Here is a 23266-nt window from a genome sequence, read left to right on the forward strand (position 1 = left end):
CACTGGCTAGATTATTGGACTGAGATCTGAGCCGTGCAGATGAGCCAGAAAAAACCCTGGCCCAGTTACATTTATTTATTTCCATCATTTCTATCCCGCCCTTCTCACCTGAAGGGACTCAGGGAGGCTCACAGTCTGGCAAAATTCAATTCCAATATACAATACAAGAAGATAAAACATAAGCAATTAAAACAATTAGATAATTTAACCAAGTACAATAAATAGATTTAAAACAATCTATATATATAAGGATAATGGTGTCGCTCCACCGGGCAAAACAACAAAACTAAAGGCCCCCCAACCTAGAAAATTGGCAACACAACCCCTAATCCACGTCTCTACGTTCTTACAAACAAATGTAATGTGTATAATTAGAACCAAGTTAACAACAAAACCACTGGGCCAAATCACACCAAACTTGGCCACAACACTTATCACTTTCCAAGGAGTGACCTTGCAACTTCAAAGCTTGGCTGCTTCATACCTAGGGGACTCTCTTGTTGCCCAGCCTGAATACCATTGAATAGCCTTGCAACTTCAAAGCCTGGCTGTTTCATCCCTAAGGGAATCCCACCTTGAAGCCACGAAGAAAACGCCACTTAGGACTATGCCACAGCAACGCATGGCCAGGCACAGCTAGTACAATATAAAATACTTGAGCCATTCGTCCACAAGACCTTGTGCGTGAATTAATCCGGACCGAGTCGAAGCCAACAGAATTCACTCATCAAACGCTTTCTCACAAAGCCAAGTCTTTACTTTTTTCCTAAAACTCAGAAGGGATGGAGCCTGCCGGATATCACTGGGGAGGAAGTTCCACAGCCGAGGAGCCACCACCGAGAAGGCCCTGTCTCTCGTCCCCACCAGCCGCACTTGTGAGGCAGGTGAGACCGAGAGCAGGGCCTCCCCAGATGATCTTAAAGTTCTCGTAGGCTCATAGGAGGAGATACGTTCGGACAGGTAAGTTGGATCGGAACTGTTTAGGGCTTTGTAGGCCAAGACTAGCACTTTGAATTGGGCCCGGCAACATATTGGCAGCCAGTGGAGCTCGCTTAGCGGGGGAGTAGTACGCTCCCTGTATGCTGCTGCCCGTTGTACAAGTTGGGGCTTCCGGGCCATCTTCAAAGGCAGCCCCATGTAGAGCGTGTTGCAGTAATCCAAACGGGATGTAACCAGAGCGTGGACCACAGTGGCCAAATCAGACTTCCCAAGGAACGGGCACAGCTGGTGCACAAGTCTGAGTTGTGCAAATGCTCCCCTGGCCACCGTTGAAACCTGGGGTTTCAGGCTCAGCAATGAGTCCAGGAGAACCCCCAGACTGCGAACCTGTGTCTTCAGGTTGTAACCCTATACCCTGTTTGGCCCTGCGACTGACCAAGAGGACCTCTGTCTTGTCTGGATTCAATTTCAATTTGTCCGCCCTCATCCAGTCCAACACAGCAGCCAGACACCGGTTCAGGACCTGAACAGCCTCCTTAGTGACATGTGGAAAGGAGTGACAGAGCTGGACATCATCGGCGTACAGATGACACCTCACCCCGTAACATACTTGAGATGAGACCACAAGGACCATCCAGTCCAACCCCTTGCCATGCAGGAACGCACAATCAAAGCCCACCTGGAAGATGGCCATCCAGCTTCTGCTTAAAAATCTCCAGATAATGAGACTCCACTACACTCCAAAGCAGCATACTCCATTGCCAAACAGCTCTTACCATCAAGAAATTCTTCCTAATGTTTAGATGGAAACTTTTTTCCTGCAATTTGAATCCATTGCTCCATGTTCACACCACCTCTTTCCCTGACCCATGATTGTTCTGAGAACAAAAAATAAGGAGAAGCAGGGCCACATACATTGCTTTGAACTCAGTGGAAGAAAAGCGGAATACAGATATAACAAGAATGTTTTTTCAAATGTGACCTGCACACACAGCCCAATTCTCTCCTAAACAGAGCAGTCAGAAGACATTTTTCCGACCCGAGACAAAACTACAAATGATGACCGCAAGTCACATTCTCTTGAAACCTAGATACATTATTTTGTACATAAGGCAGAAAAATCCCACAGGAGACTTTCCACACTGACAGTAAATATACAGTAATAACAAATTACATAACAAACAACTTGCCACCCTTTTAGACATCAAAGATCAGATGCCTGACGTGTCTTCCGCACTCAGGGACTAGTCCTAAGCAACAAACCAGCATGTCTCTTTTTAAACACCCTAATTTTATACCCATATCCTCTTTCTTCAGCCTCCATACCCTCACAGGACTTAACCAGATGGCTTATTAAAAGAAATCAGCTTTTTAAAAAATGCTGACATTTCTGCAAGGTGTCTCCACCCTGGACCACACAGCTGAGGTGGCCAGGTGTCTGACTGACTACAATGCCAGCGAAGCAGCTGGCATCCAACATCCAGGGGTGCCTGGGGGCTGTAAAAGTGTATTTTTCATGCCACCACCCAAAACATGTATTTCTCATGATTCCAACACTGCTGAGCCAGGAACTTAGAAAGCTTGCCAGCTAAGCAAATTCTTAAGAATCGTGGGAAGTAGGGAAAACTGTAGCACCAAATATTTCATTTTTTTCTGGATGTGATGCTGCATTTGGGGTAGGATCCCGGTATGAATCCAATGTCTGTCATCCAGAAAGCACTGTCATGGGAATCCTTTAGTGCTAGATTGGAACAGAAGTACTGTAAATCAGTATCCAGTGGTAGATCTCTGGAGGAGATACCAAAGATTAGCAGGGACTTCCTTTAAAAAAACTTTTAAAATCATAATTGAATACATTTGTTATACTGTACATCGATTGTTTAACAGCAGGCACATAATGTTCAATACAATCTACCATACATTAACTTTTGGCATCTACTGTTATTTTTATGCTTATACATATTTTGTATCCTTCACTGCTGTGTTCCCCTCTCCCCCAAGCCACTACTTTTATATATCCTCTGTCCAAAATTTCATTTCCTCTTGTGGAGGTAACTTTCCATCTTTCTTTTTAAATCCTTCTTCAATAAATCACTTTGTTTCCATATCCCTCTTTTTAACTTTTAATTTACATGTCAGTTTATCATTTATTGCCAATTTCCATACTTCCTTATACCACTCCTCTATTTGTATATCTATTTGACTTTTCTAAATCCTTACTATAAGCAGTCTTGTTATTGTTAATAGGTTTGTTTTCACATCTTTATCCTCTTTTTTCAGTTGTTTATTATTATATAATGATAATAAAGCTATACTAGGACTTCTTTCTATTTTAATGTTCTTCATCTCCTCTATTTCTCTAAAAACCTTCCCCCAAAAACTAGCTGCGTATTTACATTGCCACCACATATGTATATGTTTCCGATTCTTGGCATCCTCTCCAGCAATTTTTTAAATAGTGTTTATTTATATTTGCTATTCTTATTGGTGTTAGATACCATTACCATATTAACTTATAGTAATTTTCTTTAACCCATATTGATAAATTTTTCAACTGTCTTTGTCTCCATAATTGTAACCACTCCGTTTCATTTATTTTCATTTCTAAATCTTCTTCCCAGAAGGTGTTATTCTTTATTTTTCCTGCACTTATTTCAATTATTATCTTATATACTTTACTAGTTTTTTTCTCTTAACTTTCTATCCATTATATTTTTTAAATTTTTTGGAAATTTCTTTTCCATTATAATTGGGGTTATTGAAGCCCGGCAGGGACTTCCAGTTCTCACTTTTCTGGTGAATGATTTAAAAATCAGCAACAAGAAATTGACTCCTTTTTCCCTAATTAATACTGCATAAATGGCAAAGGTTTAGGGTAATCCAGAGTGGATTTTTATCAGGAAAGCACTGTGAGCTCAATTCTATTCTAACACTTATAACCAACTACCAGGCTGAGAATTATTTAATCCCAGTGGCATTTCTTTTCAGCTTGTCTCTGGCTGCTGGATATCAGGAGTTTATTAAAGTCAGTCCAACATGACTGAAGCTTTCTCGTCTTCTGCTTTGGTTGGGATACTAAGCCATATACATCTACAGTTAGAGCCAGTCTCCAGAGTCCAGCTCTTTTCTTGAAGTCAAGAAAATCCTCCAGATTTGGTAAAAACCCCAGTTGACCTGCTGAAGCTGTATTTTATGTTATCTCACAAAAGTGAGCCATCACTGGTTACTCTTCTCCCATGAGAGAGAGAGAGAGAGAGAGAGAGAGAGAGAGAGAGATGCCTTCTCAGTTCTGACAATGAATGTCATGTGTATGCTGTTTCTACTGTTCAAATAAAGTATCATCTAAAAGGGCCAGGCTTTAGGACAGCAGGTTAAACCGCCAGTTGCAGTAAATCTTGTCAATTATTTATTTATTTAATTAATTGTTTGTTACATTTATATGCCGCACTTCTCACCCCAAAGGGAACTCAGAGCAGCTTACAAATTAAATTTACATACAATATTATATTATTAGCATAGTACAATACTGGCAATAAATTACTATATTGTACTATATCAATATATTGTAATATTATTACTAATATTACATGTAAAATATATAATTAATATTATTCTATTGTATTATTAGTATTATATATTACTATATAATATTATGAACATTATATGTATATACATTATAATTATTATATATTATTGTAATATTTTTTTTGTAAATTACATTTTGTGTGTGTGTGTGTGTGTGTGTGTGTATAAATATATAAACTAGCATAGCATGTTATTGGGGGGAGGGTCCTCCAGCTGATGTAAAGAAACAAAATGGAACTCTCTTCATGGTTCCCTCTTAGCTCTGGCACCCGAGCGTCAGTTGGAGAAGGTGGGAGGGGCCTTCAGCTGATGTAAAGAGACAAGATGGTACTTGAAAGGTTGACAATTCGAAACCCGGGTCAGGGTGAGCTCCTGGCCTTTAGCCCAGCTTCTGCCTTCCTCGCAGTTCATAAGCAAAATGTGAGTAGATAAATAGGCACCACTTAAAAGCAGGGAGGTATTTTAAGGCACCCATAAGGAAATGCCAGAAAAATGCTGGCGATCAAAGAGAAAATTTACAAACAAAGCTCTTCAACAGGGAGATGGAGCGACAGTACCCCCCAAGGCCGGAACTGAGCACAAGCCTCCAAGATGCCGAATATGAGAAACTCTATATATACCTCAATCTATGTGCAGTTGTCTGTCTTGTCAGTGTATAAACGGCACTGAATGTTCTGTGATCCGCCCTGAGTCCCCTTCAGGGTGAGAAGGGCAGAATATAAATATTGTAAATAAATAAATAAATCTACAGGACAGTCCAAGTTTTCTTTGAAATAAAGAGTTAAACTGTGTTGAAATTTGACAAGCTGTTTGGGAAATATGAATGCCACATGTTTGTTTCGCCCAATACATTCCTTCCCTTGCCTGGGGGAAACAGACAGTATGCAAGAAAAGGAGGAGCTGGCCCTGCACACCACTTCACATGCCCAACAGATCTGGTTCTTCTTCATGTGTGCTGTAAATGTCTATTTCATGCAGGCAAAGGAGAGGAGAGAAACAAGTGGCATGTAGGAAGAGGAGAAGAAGCTGGATCCACTGGATAAATGATATCATCAGGGACCAAACTCTTTTTCTTTTTTCTTGGTTGCCATATATGCCTGTTCTTCCCAGTATTTCCCTCCCTTAACCTCGACTCATAGCACCCAGGCAAGAGGAGGAGTCAGCTCCATGTGTCACTTAACTTGCAGATCATTTTTCTCTTTCTTTGTTCCACGAATGTTTGTTTCCCCTGGGCAAAAGAAGGGAGGCACAAAGAAAACAAAAACAGGTAGAATGTGTTGTCGAAGGCTTTCATGGCCGGAATCACTGGGTTTCTGTGAGTTTTCTGAGCTGTATGATCATGTTCCAGAAGTATTCTCTCCTGATGTTTTGCCCACATCTATGGCAGGCATCCTCAGAGGTTGTGAGGTCGGTTGGAAACTAGGCAAGTGGGTTTTATATATCTGTGGAAAGTCAAGGTTGGAAGAAAGAACTCTCGTCTGTTGGAGACAAGTGTAATTGCTGCAACTGGCCACCTTGATTAGCACTGAATAGCCTTGCAGCTTCAAAGGCTGCTTCCCTTTTTTTAGTGTTGCTCTTTATTTACTGTCTAGAGTTTTTTTATGATTCTAGAGTTTTTTAACACTGGTAGCCAGATTTTGTTCATTTTCATCGTTTCCTCCTTTCTTTTGAAACGAGTATTACAAGTACCAGTGTTAAAAAAAACTCTTGAATCATGACAGTAAATAAAGTGCAATACTAAAAAAAAGGTACAGTGGAGGAAACTGTCACATCAGTGGCGTGTGTAACTTCACAAAGATTTAATCTGCCAGAAATCTTCCCATGGAGGTCATTTCACATTAGACTTACCTTGTACCTGCTCAGACAGTGATCAGGACTTTGTGTGTGGATTTGCTTTCAAAAATAAGCATCTACCATATAGATACCATCTCCTTTTACTCTTCCTGAAAGTCTCAGATGTAGGCCCCTTGTACACTGCCCTATATCCCAGGATCTGATCAGAGATTATCTGCTTTAAACTGGATTATATGAATCTCCACTGCCAGATAATCTGGGATCAGATCCTGGGATATAGGGGCAGTGTAGAAGGGGCTACAGACATTTCTGTCTGACAAGAAAGAGGAAAAGTTGCCATCAGAAGCAGTTGGCTCATTCTGCCTAAAGACAGAGCCAGTCCCATTGTTAATTTACCTTAGGAAATATTCATGGCTTCTGCTGGTTCAAAGGCTATGTCATCAGTTTACTCAAAATACCATTTAAAAGAGGAGAAGAAGAAAATATCAGAGCCATATTCTTAACCTGCTGTCACCTCTTACCTGTCCTGCTCTTGCTGTTGGTCAAGATCTCTTGGAGGCGTTCTTGGAGTTTGTCCGCTCGCTTACGTTCCAGGTGAAGCTGCCGCTTGAGGTCTTTCAGCTGTTGAGGGAGGGAAGGAAAAAAATGATGGAGGAAATAGGGCTAGAGGTAGGGTTCCTCAAAGTTTAAGCACATGACAGCCCAGTCTCAGTGCCAAATCTCCACTGTAAATAGGCTGAAGTAAAAAAATCCAAACATTCCTTCCACACTGCCAGATTATCTGCTTTGAACTGGATCATATGGCAGTGCAAACTCATATAATCCAGTTCAAAGATGATAATGTGGATTATCTGCTTTGGTAATCTGGATAATATTGCAGTGTAGAAGTGACCATAGTCAAAGTACACTAGTGAGGAACTGAAGCCATCCATTCCAGAACAGAGAAGGTCGTTGGTATAAGCAGACGTAATTTCAATTGACAGAACCTTGAAGTGAACAGTGGTGTGGTGAGAGAGGAACAACTTTCTTTTAGGCACTCTTATTGCTATGGCAAACATCCAGGCAGCTGCCTTCCCTTGGAAACAGGACGTGCTAATCTAACTCCAATAGAACTGATGCAAGACAGAATTGGGATATTTTTACATCCTCTTCCTTTTTTGGAATGATAACTCTCAGAATCCTCCAGACAGCATTGGCACTCACTCAGGGATTAAGAGGGGTTTATGTCAACAAAATGTAATATTTCCAAACTTTGACCCAAGCACACCACTGCAAATTAAGAACAGAATTTCCATGTCACTTCTAACAGAGACCACAGGATTGGAAACTGACTAAGGACCCTTCTAAGGGTTATCTAAATCCACACTCAGATAATGTGGGATTTTCTGCCTTGATATTCTTGGATATAGGGCTGTGTGAAAGGGCCGTTAGATCCCTTCTACACTGCCATATAAAACCCAGATTATCTGCTTTGAACTGGATTATATGGCAGTGTAGACTCACATAATGTGGATTATCTGCTTTGATCATCTGGATTATATGGCAGAGACAACTTCTAAAAGGTCTTGGAGAAGCAGCACCAAGACCACAGGGGTGTGGCCTAGAAAGGTAAGAATAGCTGCAAATCCAAACATACTGGAAGAAACCTTGACAATTTAAATGGCTCTTCCTGCCAGGTAGTATAAACCAGCCTCTTGTATCTGGTCACACAGATGACCTGCCAGTGGTTAGAAGACAAACCAGGGAGGTGGATGATACGCATGAAACACCACTCAGTATGGAATAGGCAGGGGAGAGCACTGCCACAGCAGAGGAAAGTTGAATGCACTTAGGTAAGGTAAAGGTTTCCCCTGACATTAAGTCCAGTCATCTCTGACTCTGGGGGTTGGTGCTCATCTCCATTTCTAAGCCGAAGAGCCGGCGTTGTCCGTAGACACCTCCAAGGTCATGTGGCCGGCATGACTGCATGGAACGCCGTTACCTTCCCGTCGGAGCAGTACCTATTAATCTACTCACATTTGCATGTTTTCGAACTGCTAGGTTGGCAGAAGCTGGAGCTAACAGCGGGCACTCACTCCGCTCCCCGGGTTTGAACCTGGGACCTTTCGGTCTGCAAGTTCAGCAGCTCAGCGCTTTAACACACTGAGCCACCGGAGGCTCCTCTGAATGCACTTATAGACCTCCAAACAAAGGGGAACATCAGGGGAGCACAATGGCTACACCTTGGTAATTTATTTATTTATTTATTTCAATTATTTATACCCCACCCTTCTCATCCGAGGGGACTTAGGGCGGCTTACAAGTGGCAATTGATGCCGTTATACAGTGAACTAAAATGTTAAAACAGTTAAAACAGTCATAAAATACAATATACAAAGTTTAAAACAATGCAAAGTGCTTATGCCATTCATCCACCAGACCTTATACAAGAGCCTTAATTCAGACCGCGTCAAAGCCAACACATACTTATTCTTCAAACGCCTGTGTACGTAGCCAGGTCTTCAGTTTTTTTCTGAACCCCAGAAGGGATGGATCCTGCCGAATGTCACTGGGGAGGGAGTTCCACAGCCAGGGAGACACCACCGAGAAGGCCCTGTCTCTCGTCCCCACCAGCCGTACCTGTGAGGCGGGTGGGACCGAGAGCAGGGCCTCCCCGGATGATCTTAAGGTTCTTGTGGGCTCATAGGGGAAGAAACGTTCGGATAGGTAAATTGGACCAGAACCGTTTAGGGCTTTGTAGCAATCCCTGATTTGTCTTTCCAGGCCTGTGGCCCTGGTTCCCCCCATTGGGAAAGTCAAATGGCTCATTGCAGTGCCCGAGTGCTATGGTGTAGGGGAACTCCTTGAACCTGATATTATTTTTTTAGCTCTGTGTTTATATGTGCATGGGGGGAGGGATAGAGAGGTGGGGGTTAAAGAGTGTGTGCATGTGTGTATGAAAGAAAAAGAGAGAAGGGGAACAGAACTTAGGAGGAATTGCCTCCCAGTCCATAGAAAAGATTCTAAAAATTTCCTTGAAGGGAGTGACAGGGCGGGGGAAGGGGGGGGGGGCTTAGCTTTCACTTTGAGAGCGCAAATAAGAGAAGCACTCCTATGTTCAAGTATAAACTCAACAAGGTCTTTTCCCCTTTGCTGTATCTTACGCCCACCTTCCCTTTGTTTCCTGTGAGCAGTCCCCATTGCTTACCGCTGCACTGCCTTTCTTCTCAAGGATCCGCTGCCCATCCACTGTGTCCTTCACCTCCTGCCAGGGAAACAAATAAGTCACAGACCCACTTTCAATGGTTCTGCTAAGCCAGTGGTTCTCAACCTTCCTAATCCCGTAACCCCATAATACAGTTCCTCGTGTTGTGGAGACCCCCAACCATAAAATTATTTTCGTTGCTACTTCATAACTGTAATTTTGCTACTGTTATAAATTGTAATGTAAATGTCCGATATGCAAGATGTGTTTTCATTCACTGGACCAAATTTGACACAGATACCTGATACGCCCAAATTTCAATACTGGTGGGGATTGGGGATTGATTTTGTCATTTGGGAATTGTAGTTGCTGGGATTTATAGTTCACCTACAATCAAAGAGCATCCTGAACTCCACCAATGATGGAATTGTACTAAACTTGGCAGACAGAACTCCAACAGAAAATAGTGGAAAGGTTTGGTGGGCATTGACCTTGAGTTTTGGAGTTGTAGTTCACCTACATCCAGAGAGTACTGTGGATTCCAAACAATGATGTATCAGGAACAAACTTGGCACAAATACTCAATATGCCCAAATGTGAACACTGGTGGAGTTTGCGGAAAACAGACCTTGACATTTGAGAGTTGTTGTTGCTGGGAATTATATTATATCGGTGGGAGAATTCGCCGTGTTTCCAAAAAAGGAAGAGAAGGACAGGCAGAGATCTTCAGCCTCCTCTGACAAAGGGGTTCCTAAGACCATCAAAAATATGTGTTTTCTGATGGTCTTTGGCGACCCCTCTGACATCCCCTTGCAACCCCCCAGTGGTCCGGAACCCTAGGTTAAGAAACGCTGTCCTGAGCCCATTGCTATACTAGTAACAAATTGGGCATTTTTCCTCTCTGCTGATCTCATCTATACATTCTAAATGCCCTGCCACCCACCACTTTCCAGGAGCTCATCTTTTCATTCTTTCTTATTGTTGGATTCAGTAACAAGGAAAATGCAAATCAGCCACAACGTGGGTAAGCATCCCTAGACCTGTGATTGGATAAAGCAAAGTAATAATATAATAATAATAACTTTATTTTTATACCCCGCCTCTATCTCCCCGAAGGGGACTCAGGGCGGCTTACATGGGGCCAAGCCTGAATAAAAACAGTAGCAGTATAAAACACAGCAATAGACAACAACTTGCACAATAAAAAAATAAAAAAATAAAAATAAAACATTAGCCAATAAAAAACAAGAACTAATAAAAACATGGATTAAAACTGAGAGATTGTAAAAGTAGACTGGGTAAAGTGCACCATATAAATATTGTAGACACAAGGTGACTGATAAAGTGCTGCAAATTCTGGAAGCGCAAATTGGGATGGGAATAGACCCTGTGTCTATATCGAGTTGACAAAGGTAAAAGGTGCAAACCGGTACAAGAATGGTCACAGATTCAGATTGCTTCTGGATGAGCAATCTTTATCTAAAGGCTTGAGTAAAGAGCCAGGTTTTCAAGCTCTTTCTGAATGCTACCAGGGTGGGGGCTTGCCTGATTTCCCTGGGGAGCGAGTTCCAGAGCCGGGGGGCCACCACGGAGAAGGCCCTCTCTCTCGTCCCCACCAACCGTGCTTGTGACGGAGGTGGGAGCGAGAGGAGGGCCTCCCCCGACGAACGAAGAGAAAGGGAAAGGTAATTTGGAGAGACTGTAAAGTTGAAGGGTAGCACTCTCAGGCCTCAACCAACAGTCAAGGCACCAAGGAACATTAGGAACATCCTTCTATCTTCCGGGAAGAATATCATGGCAAGAACCACTCTGGTCTTATTTAGCAGACAAAAAGGAATCATTGCAGATTGCATTTTTCTCTCTCCATCACTTCCAACCAGAAGGAAAATTCACAACAACTTTGTAACTAAGATGTAAAGTCCAATGTTTGCTTCTTCTGCTTCTCTCCCTTCATTTGCTGTTCTTTAGACCAGGGGTCCTCAAACCTTTTAAGTAGAGGGCCGATTCACAGTCCCTCAGACTGTTAGGGGGTCGGACTATGATGAAATAGTCCAAAATTAAGATTGTTGTTGTAGTGTGCCTTCAAGTCATTTCAGACTTAGGTCAACTCTAAGTCTAAAGTTTAGGACAGAGGCCAGGGAAAACACCTTGGAGGGCCACATCTGGCCCATGGGCCTTAGTTTGGGGACCTGTGATTTAGATGATCTCATAAGACCATAGGTAAGCAAAGAAACCTCCAAAGACCATCTAGATGGTCTCATAAGACCATAGATAAGAAAGGGCCCCCAAAGACCATCTAAACAATCTCATAAGACCATAGGTAAAGAAAGGGGCCCTCAAAGGCCATCTAGATGGTCTCATAGGACCATAGGTAAGGAAAGTGACCTCCAAAAGCCATCTAGATGGTCTCATAAGGCCATAGCTAAGCAAAGAGACCTTCGAAGACCATCTAGACTATCTCATAAGACCATAGGTAAGTAAAAACACCTCCAAAGAGCAGGTAGACTTAGGTCAACCCTAAATCTAAAGTTTAGGACAGGGGCCAGGTAAATGACCTTGGACCCCAGGCCTTAGTTTGGGGACCCCTGCTTTAGACTGTAAGACAGCTGGAGAAGATTGTCTTATTACTGATATCTGTAAGCATTTTTTTTGTTGGAGCAGAGGGAAGCTGCTAATGATAAACTAAGGATGGCTATTATTACCACCTCCTTTTTGTCTTCTCTCAGTTCAAGCAGGATTGTGTGAAGTTTTTACTTCTGGCAACTGACCCAGGGAGCCATCAACATAAACAGGAAGGCTCCTGCCTGGGAAGGAAATGTCCAAATCAAGGTCTGGATATTTGAACTGGAGGGAAACAGTGCCACCTGCCGATCTACGCTGGGCACTACAAGTAGTCTGAAGAAAGAGAGACACTCTGGCAGATGGGCAATCCTGGCAAGAAGAAAAGGAACAGATGGAATTAAGAACCTCATGCTGCCAAACACCACCTCCCGGGGGAAGCTGGCAGGCAGCAGCACAAGCACACCTGTTTCAGGCGGTTAACTGCGTCTATATGTTCATCCCGGGCTCTTTCAATCTCTCGCAACTTCTCCTTGCTTGCTTCCACCTCTTGGTCCTTCAGCTGCAAGGGAAACAATCCAATAGCTGATTGGTATAACTACTATGTATAACTTACTTGGCAAATCTATCTATATAAAAGGGTGATGGCATCACGGCAGCGGACAAAACAACAAAACTAAACACCCCACAGCCTCGAAAATTGACAGCACAACCCCTCATCCACGCCTCTAGGTTGATACAACAAAAAGAAAAGAAAAATAAAGTCCTAATTAGAGGGAGAGAAATAATTGGTGTTGGTGCTAAAAAGGCAGAACTAAACATTAGGCCAGAGGACTGGGGTGGGAATTTGAAGGGGATAGGGAGCAAGTGGGGATGTATTGTATTTACTCAAATCTAATACTCACTTTTTTTGACTACATTACCTTCAAAAATAATATATGGGAATCTAAGTGCAGAGCCAAAGCAAAAGAGGAAGCTATTTCAGGAGCACCTTGAGCTCCTATTTGAGGAACGCCATCTCCAATTTTCCATGGCTCAATGCTATGCAATGCTGGGATTTGTAGTTTGGCAAGGCATCAGCATTCTTTGGCAGCCCTCATGATCCCAAACTACAGACCCCATGACCCCAGGGCAGTTAAGGGGGATTCATTCCACAGCATAGCTACACCTCAAGGTTTTCTTTCTTTTCCATTGCTGGAAGCTTTGGTATTCTAACATTGTTGTTTTTAAAGAAGGAATTATAAGCAGGCAGCCACTGTAATGCGCACCTTTTTTGTCCAAATAACAATGAGTGCACTTTTTGCCACTGCACATTACATTCACCAGAAAATGCTTTTTTTTTTGGTTTTAGGGTTTCAAAAATTGAAGTGCGCATTAGATTCAATGGCGCATTAGATATGACTAAATACAGGTATGTTTATATCTTCAATTTCACCGCAGTAGTTTCTTATCCCCACCTGATCAGCAAACATATATCAAAAGGCTAGTTGGAGTTGGGAGGTAAAGGGGAAATAGGAAACAGGAAAAGTGGCATGTTGAGGGAGAGCTCAATGCTCCTTCTCCTGACAAATGTATGTATTTATTTCAGACATTTATATTCTGTCCTTTTCATCCCCAAGGGGGGACTCAGAGAGGCCTCATAATCAGCAATGCTAGATGCTAGAAACATAATATTTGAAGCAATTACAACTAAAAACATATTAAACATTAATTTAAAACATCCATTTAAAAGCGCAATTCAAATGACCCTGCACTGCCTTGCATCCATGCTGGGAACTGGAAATTCCCTGCAGTTCCAAAGTCACAAGCAGCACCACCCACCTCTTCACGCCCTAAGACAGTGGTTCTCAACCTGTGGGTCCCCAGATGTTTTGGCCTTCAACTCCCAGAAATCCTAACAGCTGGTAAACTGGCTGGGATTTCTGGGAATTGTAGACCAAAACACCTGGGGACCCACAGATTGAGAACCATTGCCTTAAGAGATGCAGGACCAAGGGACCTAATTCTAGGAAGTGGGGTGGGTATGTGTAATGTATCTTATTTATCAGATTACACTTCAAATATAAATACATCATTTGTATTCCATTTTGATTAACAGTGATATAAAAATAAACACAACTAAATAAAGGCACTCCTAGTCCAGTTACCTAGCTGGACAATTCTGATGTCTGAACAAGACCTGGTAACAGCTAGAAGGAATTAGAAATTTGCCATGTCTAAACCATGAGCCCAAGGCATGATGGTCCTTGCTCTTGGCCCAGCCATAACTCACAAAGGCTGTATCAAGCCCTCACTACTAAGAAAAAACAGAGAAGTCCAACCAATCTGCAGTACTTTTTGAGTTTGGGAGCTCACTGTCCTCTCGATCTGGAGGACACTACAATGCCCACTCTCCGTACCTGCAGGTCTGCCAGATGTTGCTCCTTACAGGCTTGGAGGGCTTCCGCATGTTCCTGCTGGTGCTTCTCTATTAGTTCCTGGGTAAGAGAGAAAACAAATCATCAAATTCCTTGAGACTAGAAGGTGACCAAGTTTATGAGGCCTCTGGGGCTTTTGAACAGGGAACCTTGGGTTCTCCAGACATCTGGAAAACAGCTCCTACACCTCTTTATGGTTGGCTAGAACTTCTGAGAGCTAAAATTCAAAATACTGGAGAGCCCCAGACATAAATGATGTCATCTCTGATGGGTGACCCATTGCTAAGAAGCATGCAGCCAGTGAAGTGGGATCAGGATTTGCACAAGTGGGAGGAGGTGAAGAGAGAGTCTCCAGTGCCCTATGGTTCTTGTCCAGACTGTCACCTCGGCATCTTTAAGCCGCCGCTCGAACCATCCCTTCGTGCCCTCCATGGACTGTATTTGCAGGCGCAGCTCCTCCACGGTTTGCTGCATGGACTCCAGCTCCTGGCTACGAGCCTAGAAATGCAAGAGAAAAGGGGAAAATGCAGGTGTTCCAGCAGCACAGGCCCAGATACAAGGTAAGTCACTACTTTAGCCATTGAACAGAGCAGGAGGCAGCTTTCGTTAAGAGAAATAAATCCCTGGTTTGTGTAAGCTCCGTTCTTTAGGGAAATGTGACTTAGGCTCCTACTTCCTTGATCAATACCTTCTCCTCCTTAAGCTGCCCACGAAGTTCATCTTCTTGCCGTTTCTTATGCTCATGCAGTTCGCGAAGCTCTCGCTCGTAGCGCGCTCGCACGGCCAGCACCTCTTTCTCATGCTGCAGGCGGAGGTTACTAATTTCTTCCTTATGGCGTCCCTTTTCCTGGAGGGTCTCAATGGCCATCTCATCTAGCATGGCTTTACGCTTCTCTGCTGTCTGGAAAGCAGATCCATGTTAGAGTGAACACTTTGCATCAAAAAGAACAGCTTAGCCCTAATACAATGTGAAGTTTCTCACCTACCCACAGACCACAAAACTGAGGAGAATCTGGTTCATAAGGCCCAGTTCACCTTCACCCCAATATTTGGGAGAGAAGTGAGGTTCAATCCTCTGCCTGTCCCTCCTCCTGCCTTCATTTACCTTCCTGGTTTCATCAAGGTCTTGTAACAATCGGTCTTTCTCCTGCCCAAGTTCTTGTAGCTGTTCCAGGAGACGTGTGTTGGCCCGGAGTGACTCCTAAGAGACAAAAGAGAAGATGACCTAAAGCTCTGTTCTTTAAGACAATCACTGCTGTTCTCCACAATCAAGTTATTTTTTCAGCACCCCAATTCTGTGAGAACATTTTATATCTCTGATGGACACACGGGAATACTGGAATAAAAGGAAGTAAGGAGAATCTTGTGAACACAATGAAAAGGGGATGTGGACCTAAAGAACGGCAAGGGGCGTAGGAAAAAGAAGTCAAAGACAGAGTCTGGCGGGAAATGAAACAAGGGTAGATTTTAACTTCTCACTGCTCCCAGCTCTCTGTGCAGCAAAAGCTCCCAAACTGGCCATTTTGCATATTGTACCCAAGAATGGAGAGGAGAAGGAAACATTCTGGAAAAAATTCTGGAAAAGATCATTAAGGAAGTGGTCTGCGAACACTTAGAAACAAATGCGGTCATTGCTAATAGTCAACACGGATTTACCAAAAACAAGTCATGCCAGACTAATCTGATCTCTTTTTTCGATAGAGTTACGAGTTGGGTCGATACAGGGAATGCTGTGGATGTAGCGTACCTGGATTTCAGTAAGGCCTTCGACAAAGTCCCCCACGACCTTCTGGCAAACAAACTAGTTAAATGTGGGCTAGACAAAACTACGGTTAGGTGGATCTGTAATTGGCTAAGCGAACGAACCCAAAGGGTGCTCACCAATGCGTCGTCTTCATCATGGAAAGAAGTGACAAGTGGAGTGCCGCAGGGCTCCGTCCTGGGCCCGGTTCTGTTCAACATCTTTATTAACGACTTAGACGAAGGGTTAGAAGGCACGATCATCAAGTTTGCAGACGATACAAAACTGGGAGGGATAGCTAACACTCCAGAAGACAGGAGCAGAATTCAAAACGATCTTGACAGACTAGAGAGATGGGCCAAAACTAACAAAATGAACAGGGACAAATGCAAGATACTTCACTTCGGCAGAAAAAATGGAAATCAAAGATACAGAATGGGGGACGCCTGGCTTGACAGCAGTGGGTGCGAAAAAGACCTTGGAGTCCTCGTGGACAACAAGTTAAACATGAGCCAACAATGTGATGCGGCTGCTAAAAAAGCCAATGGGATTCTGGCCTGCATCAATAGGGGAATAGCGTCTAGATCCAGGGAAGTTATGCTCCCCCTCTATTCTGCCTTGGTCAGACCACACCTGGAATACTGTGTCCAATTTTGGGCACCACAGTTGAAGGGAGATGTTGACAAGCTGGAAAGCGTCCAGAGGAGGGTGACTAAAATGATTAAGGGTCTGGAGAACAAGCCCTATGAGGAGCGGCTTAAAGAGCTGGGCATGTTTAGCCTGCAGAAGAGAAGGCTGAGAGGAGACATGATAGCCATGTACAAATACGTGAAGGGAAGTCATAGGGAGGAGGGAGCAAGCTTGTTTTCTGCTGCCCTGCAGACTAGGACACGGAACAATGGCTTCAAACTACAGGAAAGGAGATTCCACCTGAACATCAGGAAGAACTTCCTCACTGTGAGAGCTGTTCGACAGTGGAACTCTCTCCCCGGGGCTGTGGTGGAGGCTCCTTCCTTGGAGGCTTTTAAGCAGAGGCTGGATGGCCATCTGTCGGGGGTGCTTTGAATGCGATTTCCTGCTTCTTAGCAGGGGGTTGGACTAGATGGCCCATGTGGTCTCTTCCAACTCTACTATTCTATGATTCTATGATTCTATGATTCTATATGTCTTCTGAAACATCCTTCTCTTCTCCCCTCCCCTCCAGAATATGCAAAGCAGCCAACTAGACCTTGCATCTAGCAGAAGTAGTACTGCTATCTGTTAGGGGCTGTTGCAGGGCTGTGTGCTGTTTTTTGACCTACCTGGAGCTGCGTGTTGAGGTCATCCCGCTGGGCAGCCAGCGTTTCCTTTTCGTTCTGACACTGCTGCAGCTCTGCCCCCAACGTTGCCACTTGATCCCGCATCAGATTCATCTCTTGGGTCTTGGATGTCTGGATCTACAGAAAAGGAACCAAGGACAAGAGTGGAAGAGACTGGTCTGAAAGCCATCTGAAAAAAATCAGTCTCTCCTCTAAACCTTCAAACCATGCATGGTGTGCTGGGATCTAACAGTCTTAGAAATGGCTACAACACACATAGCGTTCATATATCTCCCTAGTACCTTGGAAATATCCAACTATGTCTTATATGACATCCAAAAGACTAACCTCTCTGGCATTTTCTTTTAACTTTTTGATTCACAGCAAAAATGCCTTTTCTCAGCTGCATGTTCAGGGAAAGTGCTAGATTCCCGCACAAGCTAAGTGAGCGACACCTAGGGTATCCTGTTATAAAGGACCTTCACATACAAGACAAATCTGTTAAATGGCCATTAGTTGTCTTATGAGGCCCTCAAAATTCCCATAGCTTAAAAACAGCTTCAGACTATTTTAATTTAGCCTTTGGGGGCTGAATAAGTAAATAAAATGGACCTGACTTGGACACTAGCAAACATAACATTTCTCTTATCACACTCTGATGTTACTGAAGAATTGACCAACCAGGGTCACTCATTTATAAAAGACCAGCATCTTAAATTAAGTACTGAAGCATCACAGAATTCTCTGGTGACTTTGCTACTGCAGACTACACTTTTTATTTTCGGTAATTACAGTAGAGTCTCACTTATCCAACATTCTGGATTATTCAACGCATTTTTGTAGTCAATGTTTTCAAAACATCGTGATATTTTGGTGCTAAATTTGTAAATACAGTAATTACTACATAGCATTACTGTGTATTGAACTACTTTTTCTGTCAAATTTGTTGTATAACATGATGTTTTGGCGCTTAATTTGTAAAATCATAACCTAATTTGATGTTTAATAGGCTTCTCCTTAATCTCTCCTTATTATCCAACATATTCACTTATCCAACATTCTGCCAGCCCGTTTATGTTGGATAAATGAGACTCTACTGTAATTCTACAGACTACCACAGTATTGATAATCTTTTCGATCTGTGCTGGTTTTGGGGGCTCTGATCCTGAAAAAGCTACTTAAAAAAACCTACACATCTCAAGAATCTCCCAGCCAAAATTACCTAGTGTAATGCTACAAAATAATTTTGACTCAAATTCTGCTGAGGCATAACCTATATACTCATATATACATCTGGACATTTTAGTCCAAAAATTGACCCAAAACACTGGGATGACTCCATGGGTCTGTATTTTAAATCCTATCACCCCCTTCTCTGAATAGCATGGCAAAAGGTGAGAGCTTAGTCCACTCCAAGAGAACTTAAAAGAAGCATCATCCGCCTTTACTCTTTCTGCTGTTATGCCAGAATGGGTCGGCTGACCCCCCAAAGCAGCATTGGTGTTTTCTCCTCTCCATGGAATGACCCATGACTAATCCACAGATCCTATTAAAATACATAATTTTGGCTCCCAGACCATATTTACATGGTTTGGATCCAGATTACCTACAGGTTCGCCTTCTCCCGTACAATCCAACCCACACACTGAGGTCCTCTGAGGGGCGGCTACTCCAGCCCACAAGGACCCGCCTGGTGACCGTCAGTGAGAGAACCTTTTCATTGGCTGCCCAAGACTGTGAAGAACCTGCCAGAAGAGTTCCAACAGCTAAATGAGCTGTTCAGATTTTAAACCCATCTAAAGACCTATCTCTTCCAGCAGGCCTGCACAGCCAGCTTTAAGCATGAATTTTAAACTTATGTCCTGTGTTTTAATCTCTGTCTTGTGTATTGAATATGTATCTTATAGAAATACATTTTAATATGTGTGTTTATAGAATTTCTGCACTGTTTGTGTGCCATGAAATCTGCTGTGACCTGCCAGGAGGAGAGGAGGGTAAGAAATAAAATAATAATAATAATAATAATAATAATAATAATAATAATAATAATAAGTAAAGGTAAAGGTTTCCCCTGACGTTAAGTCCAGTCGTGACCGACTCTGGGGGTTGGTGCTCATCTCCATTTCTAAGCCAAAGAGCCGGCGTTGTCCGTAGACACCTCCAAGGTCATGAGGCCGGCATGACTGCATGGAATGCCGTTACCTTTCCGCCGGAGCGGTACCTATTTATCTACTCACATTTGCATGTTTTCGAACTGCTAGGTTGGCAGGAGCTGGGGCTAACAGCGGGCGCTCATTCCGCTCCCTGGATTTGAACCTGGGACCTTTCGGTCTACAAGTTCAGCAGCTCAGCGCTTTAACACACTGCGCCAGCACCAGGGGTGTTTATTATTATTATTATTATTATTATTATTATTATTATTATTATTACTGTATTATTATTATTATCTGCTTTTCAGCAAACTGTGACATTCAAAAAAATTATCCCAGAAAATCAGAGTAGCTTTTCACTAAAACCAGAGATTTTCTTTTTACTAAGAATTCCAATCTAGGCAACATATTTTATGTTAACTCTAACTTGTGCCACGAAAAACACAGAACTCAGGAACTTAATCTGGTAGACCTTCTCAACTAGCAACCTACAAGCAATCTCAGCCCCTGTGAACCATCAAAAGAGGCCCTTCCTCTCAACCAGGGGTGGGCAACTGGTTCTCCAGATGTTCCAGATGTGCCCCCTGGTTTCCATCACCGCTTCCACCCCTGAGCAGCCCTCTGCTCCCACGGAGGGGCCTGGTACCTGTTCTAATGCTGCCAGATTGGTTCTCAGAGCATCGTTTTCAGACAGAATGGTCTCAACCTGCTCCTGGCTCTCCGCACTTTGACAAGCAACCTGATACCCCACAAGGTAAAGGATGGGCGAAGGAAAGAAAGCAGAAAAGGAGAGAGAAGGGAAGAGAGAAAGGACAAAGTAGGAAAAAAGAAGAGAGAAAGAGATTAAAAACACAGGGCAGAACATGGAGGCAGTGGCAGCCCTGCGCTAGTGCTCATTTTCAGAAAAAGCAGGCTTGCTTTGCTTGGAAACCAAATGACAAAAAAGTGACATAAATTGCAGAAAAAATAGACCAAATAAATGCATTTTATACACACACGTTGTTAAGACAAGACACAGCTATCACAGATTTTTTTAAAACACATAAGGCATCTAGCAGAAGGAAAAGGACTGCAAAACATGAATGGTGAAGAGGGAGAGGAGGCTGCTTAGGGAGATAAGAGGTCTAATGCAATTTCTTATCTTCCTAAGAAATGTGAAAGACAAACAGGAATGTTAAAGCTCTTGTGGCAGGAAGGCTACTGAAGGCAATGGCACATCCACACTAGGAATTTGGGGAGGGTTGCTAAGGATTCCATTAAAAACCATGATCATAGGGACTTCCCACTGCAGCAGGACTAGTTGACCACATTCACTTTGAAGCAAATGAAGTCGTGTTTAGGAAATGTTACTGTTATGGATGACAGAATCCTCCAAACGGCACTGGACCAAATCATAGGTTTTAGTTCATTTTTTTTAAAAAAAACACATGCCAAGCTCTGATATGCATGATCATGGAAACAGATTGTGTGGAGGATTACTAAACCCTGAAATCCAGATTACCAAGTGTTTAGTGGCTTGAGTCCAAGAGACTCAAATCTCCAATGGGTCATAGAAACCCGTTGAGTGTCCTTAGGAAAATTACACTCTCTCAGCCTCAGATCATCTTTGAATAAACTTGCACAAAAAACCCTCTCCAGGATAGGGTTACAACTTGAAGGCATGTAACAACCACCAGGTAAGCCACCAACTAAAGGGAGGCTCCTTCACAAACAGATTCACAAACATTTCTTGCAGCACTCTAAACCGAGATGATATGAAAACAGCCAAGGAAACAGATATTAAAATAGGAACTTCATTATCCAGCTGAGAACACAAATCAAAATCCAGAAAACTACGCAGGACGGTGTGGTAATCAGAGCCTCCTTCAAATCCCAAATATAATCATGGATGGTGGGTGGACAGCTGCAGGACTCTTGGACAGCTTGTGAGGCAAGGTGACTAAAGAACTGCTTCTTAAACTGTAGGTCCCGGCCCTAAATGGGGTCCTCATAGCTCAATGTTGGGATTCGTGGAAAGATTTGGCAGCAATCTTCTGAATGCCACCCATTTACACGAACCGGTTATAATACCCAAGAAGGGTTATGGGCCCAGTCACTGCTATGTTCCACTGCACAGCTTGGTTACTGCAGTTCCCATAATACCCCTGACATCAACAAGGTGCTGCACCTTTACAGAAAATGCTTCAGCTGTATTTCACAAAAAGAAAAATCAGCCTGTTTAGCAAGCCTTGCAAATGCTAATTTGTTCTCAGTAAAAGTTTGATTTTATAGCTATTGTATATCCTTATATATCAAGGTTCACAAAAAAAATATATCAGGTGGAAAGGGGTCTTGAGTGAAAAATGTTTTACAAGCCCTAGACTATATGGTCCTACTGTCATTTTTGTGGTCTAAATGCCTTGGACTACACTTTTTATTGACAAAAACCAAGAAGAAATTTGCTCTCCTAGACGAACTATTTAAAATACAGGCATAACTTACATAACAAAATAGATCTATCCCCATTGCTACACTATTAGAAAATGTAGTACCAAAGGCAGTGTTAACATGGAAAGGACAGGATATATAAAAATAATTAAAACAGCACAATGAGAAACAAGCCGCTCTGATTTTTTTTGGATTGTGGAAAAGGTGACTATTCAAAATTAATTTCTTTATAATTTTTAGTCTTAAAAGAAATGTTGTTTGAGGATAGATTTGACATAGAAAGCACATTAATGGATGTGAGGTAGAAAGCATATATAGCTAATGGAGACTTAGCCAACTCACATGAGATACAAAAAGGAACAAAACCAATATGTCCATTATCATTTTTATTTATTCTAGTACTCAGAGTCTTGAATAGAGATCTAAGGCTGAGTGAGATAATTAGAGATATAAGGGTTCAAAAAAAATCTTATAAACTAAGAGCATTTACAGATTATCTAGTGATTGTTTTGTAAAATCCGCTAGAGTCTATAAAAAGATTAATGGCTGAATTAAAAGCCCTTGGAGATCTGTCAGGACTCAAAATTAATATGCGAAAAACAGTCATGCTGATTAAAAACATGAATATGATAGGGGAAAGTGGCCTGAAAATTGAGAATTGAGACCAAGGTGAAATATTTAAATATCACAATGACAAATATGAACTGGATGCTATTTCAAAATAATTATGTTAAAACATGCACTCAAAATAAGATGGATATGACACATGGCAGCATTTAAACTTGCATTTGTTGGGGAAAGTATTATTGATAAAAATGATTGTGTTACTTAGAATGTTATACCTATAGCAGATAAAACTGGTTTTGACAAATGATTTGCCATTCAAACAACAGTAGAGGGATATACCATATCTAAATCTGTTTGACAAAGACGAAAGCCTAGAGTGGAATTCAAAATAATGCAACATTGCATTGAACCTCCAGCAACCAGAGTCATGTGCAAGCACCAGGAATTTTAAAGTCATATCAAAATAATTCTGTATTCAAGACAGGAAAAGAGATGGGCAAAGAATGCAGAATTGTGAAACATCACTTCCCTTTTTAAAATATCTAGTGAGTAAAACAGAGAAATCTACCTTGAAAAGTATGTATAGAAAGCAGGTGGGAAATCTA

The 23266-nt window shown here is 42.4% G+C and overlaps 1 protein-coding gene across 2 annotated transcripts in view; it reads right to left on the reverse strand.

Moving 5' to 3' along the window:
* gripap1 (GRIP1 associated protein 1) overlaps nucleotides 1-23266 on the reverse strand; it is a 95696-nt gene that overhangs the window by 42235 nt on the left and 30195 nt on the right. Inside the window, exons 13-21 of one of the 2 annotated variants that reach the window (XM_008118380.3) lie at nucleotides 20314-20406; nucleotides 17521-17655; nucleotides 15584-15679; nucleotides 15167-15379; nucleotides 14863-14976; nucleotides 14461-14538; nucleotides 12528-12623; nucleotides 9506-9562; nucleotides 6840-6939 (exon numbers count right to left, since the gene is read on the reverse strand). In XM_008118380.3, the coding sequence (XP_008116587.1) occupies nucleotides 6840-6939; nucleotides 9506-9562; nucleotides 12528-12623; nucleotides 14461-14538; nucleotides 14863-14976; nucleotides 15167-15379; nucleotides 15584-15679; nucleotides 17521-17655; nucleotides 20314-20406 (982 nt within the window). The remainder of the gene's footprint in view (nucleotides 1-6839; nucleotides 6940-9505; nucleotides 9563-12527; nucleotides 12624-14460; nucleotides 14539-14862; nucleotides 14977-15166; nucleotides 15380-15583; nucleotides 15680-17520; nucleotides 17656-20313; nucleotides 20407-23266) is intronic. The other variant, XM_008118383.3, reaches the window with a different exon arrangement.

The sequence above is a fragment of the Anolis carolinensis genome, chromosome 2, assembly GCF_035594765.1.
Source record: "Anolis carolinensis isolate JA03-04 chromosome 2, rAnoCar3.1.pri, whole genome shotgun sequence".
NCBI lineage: Eukaryota > Metazoa > Chordata > Lepidosauria > Squamata > Dactyloidae > Anolis > Anolis carolinensis.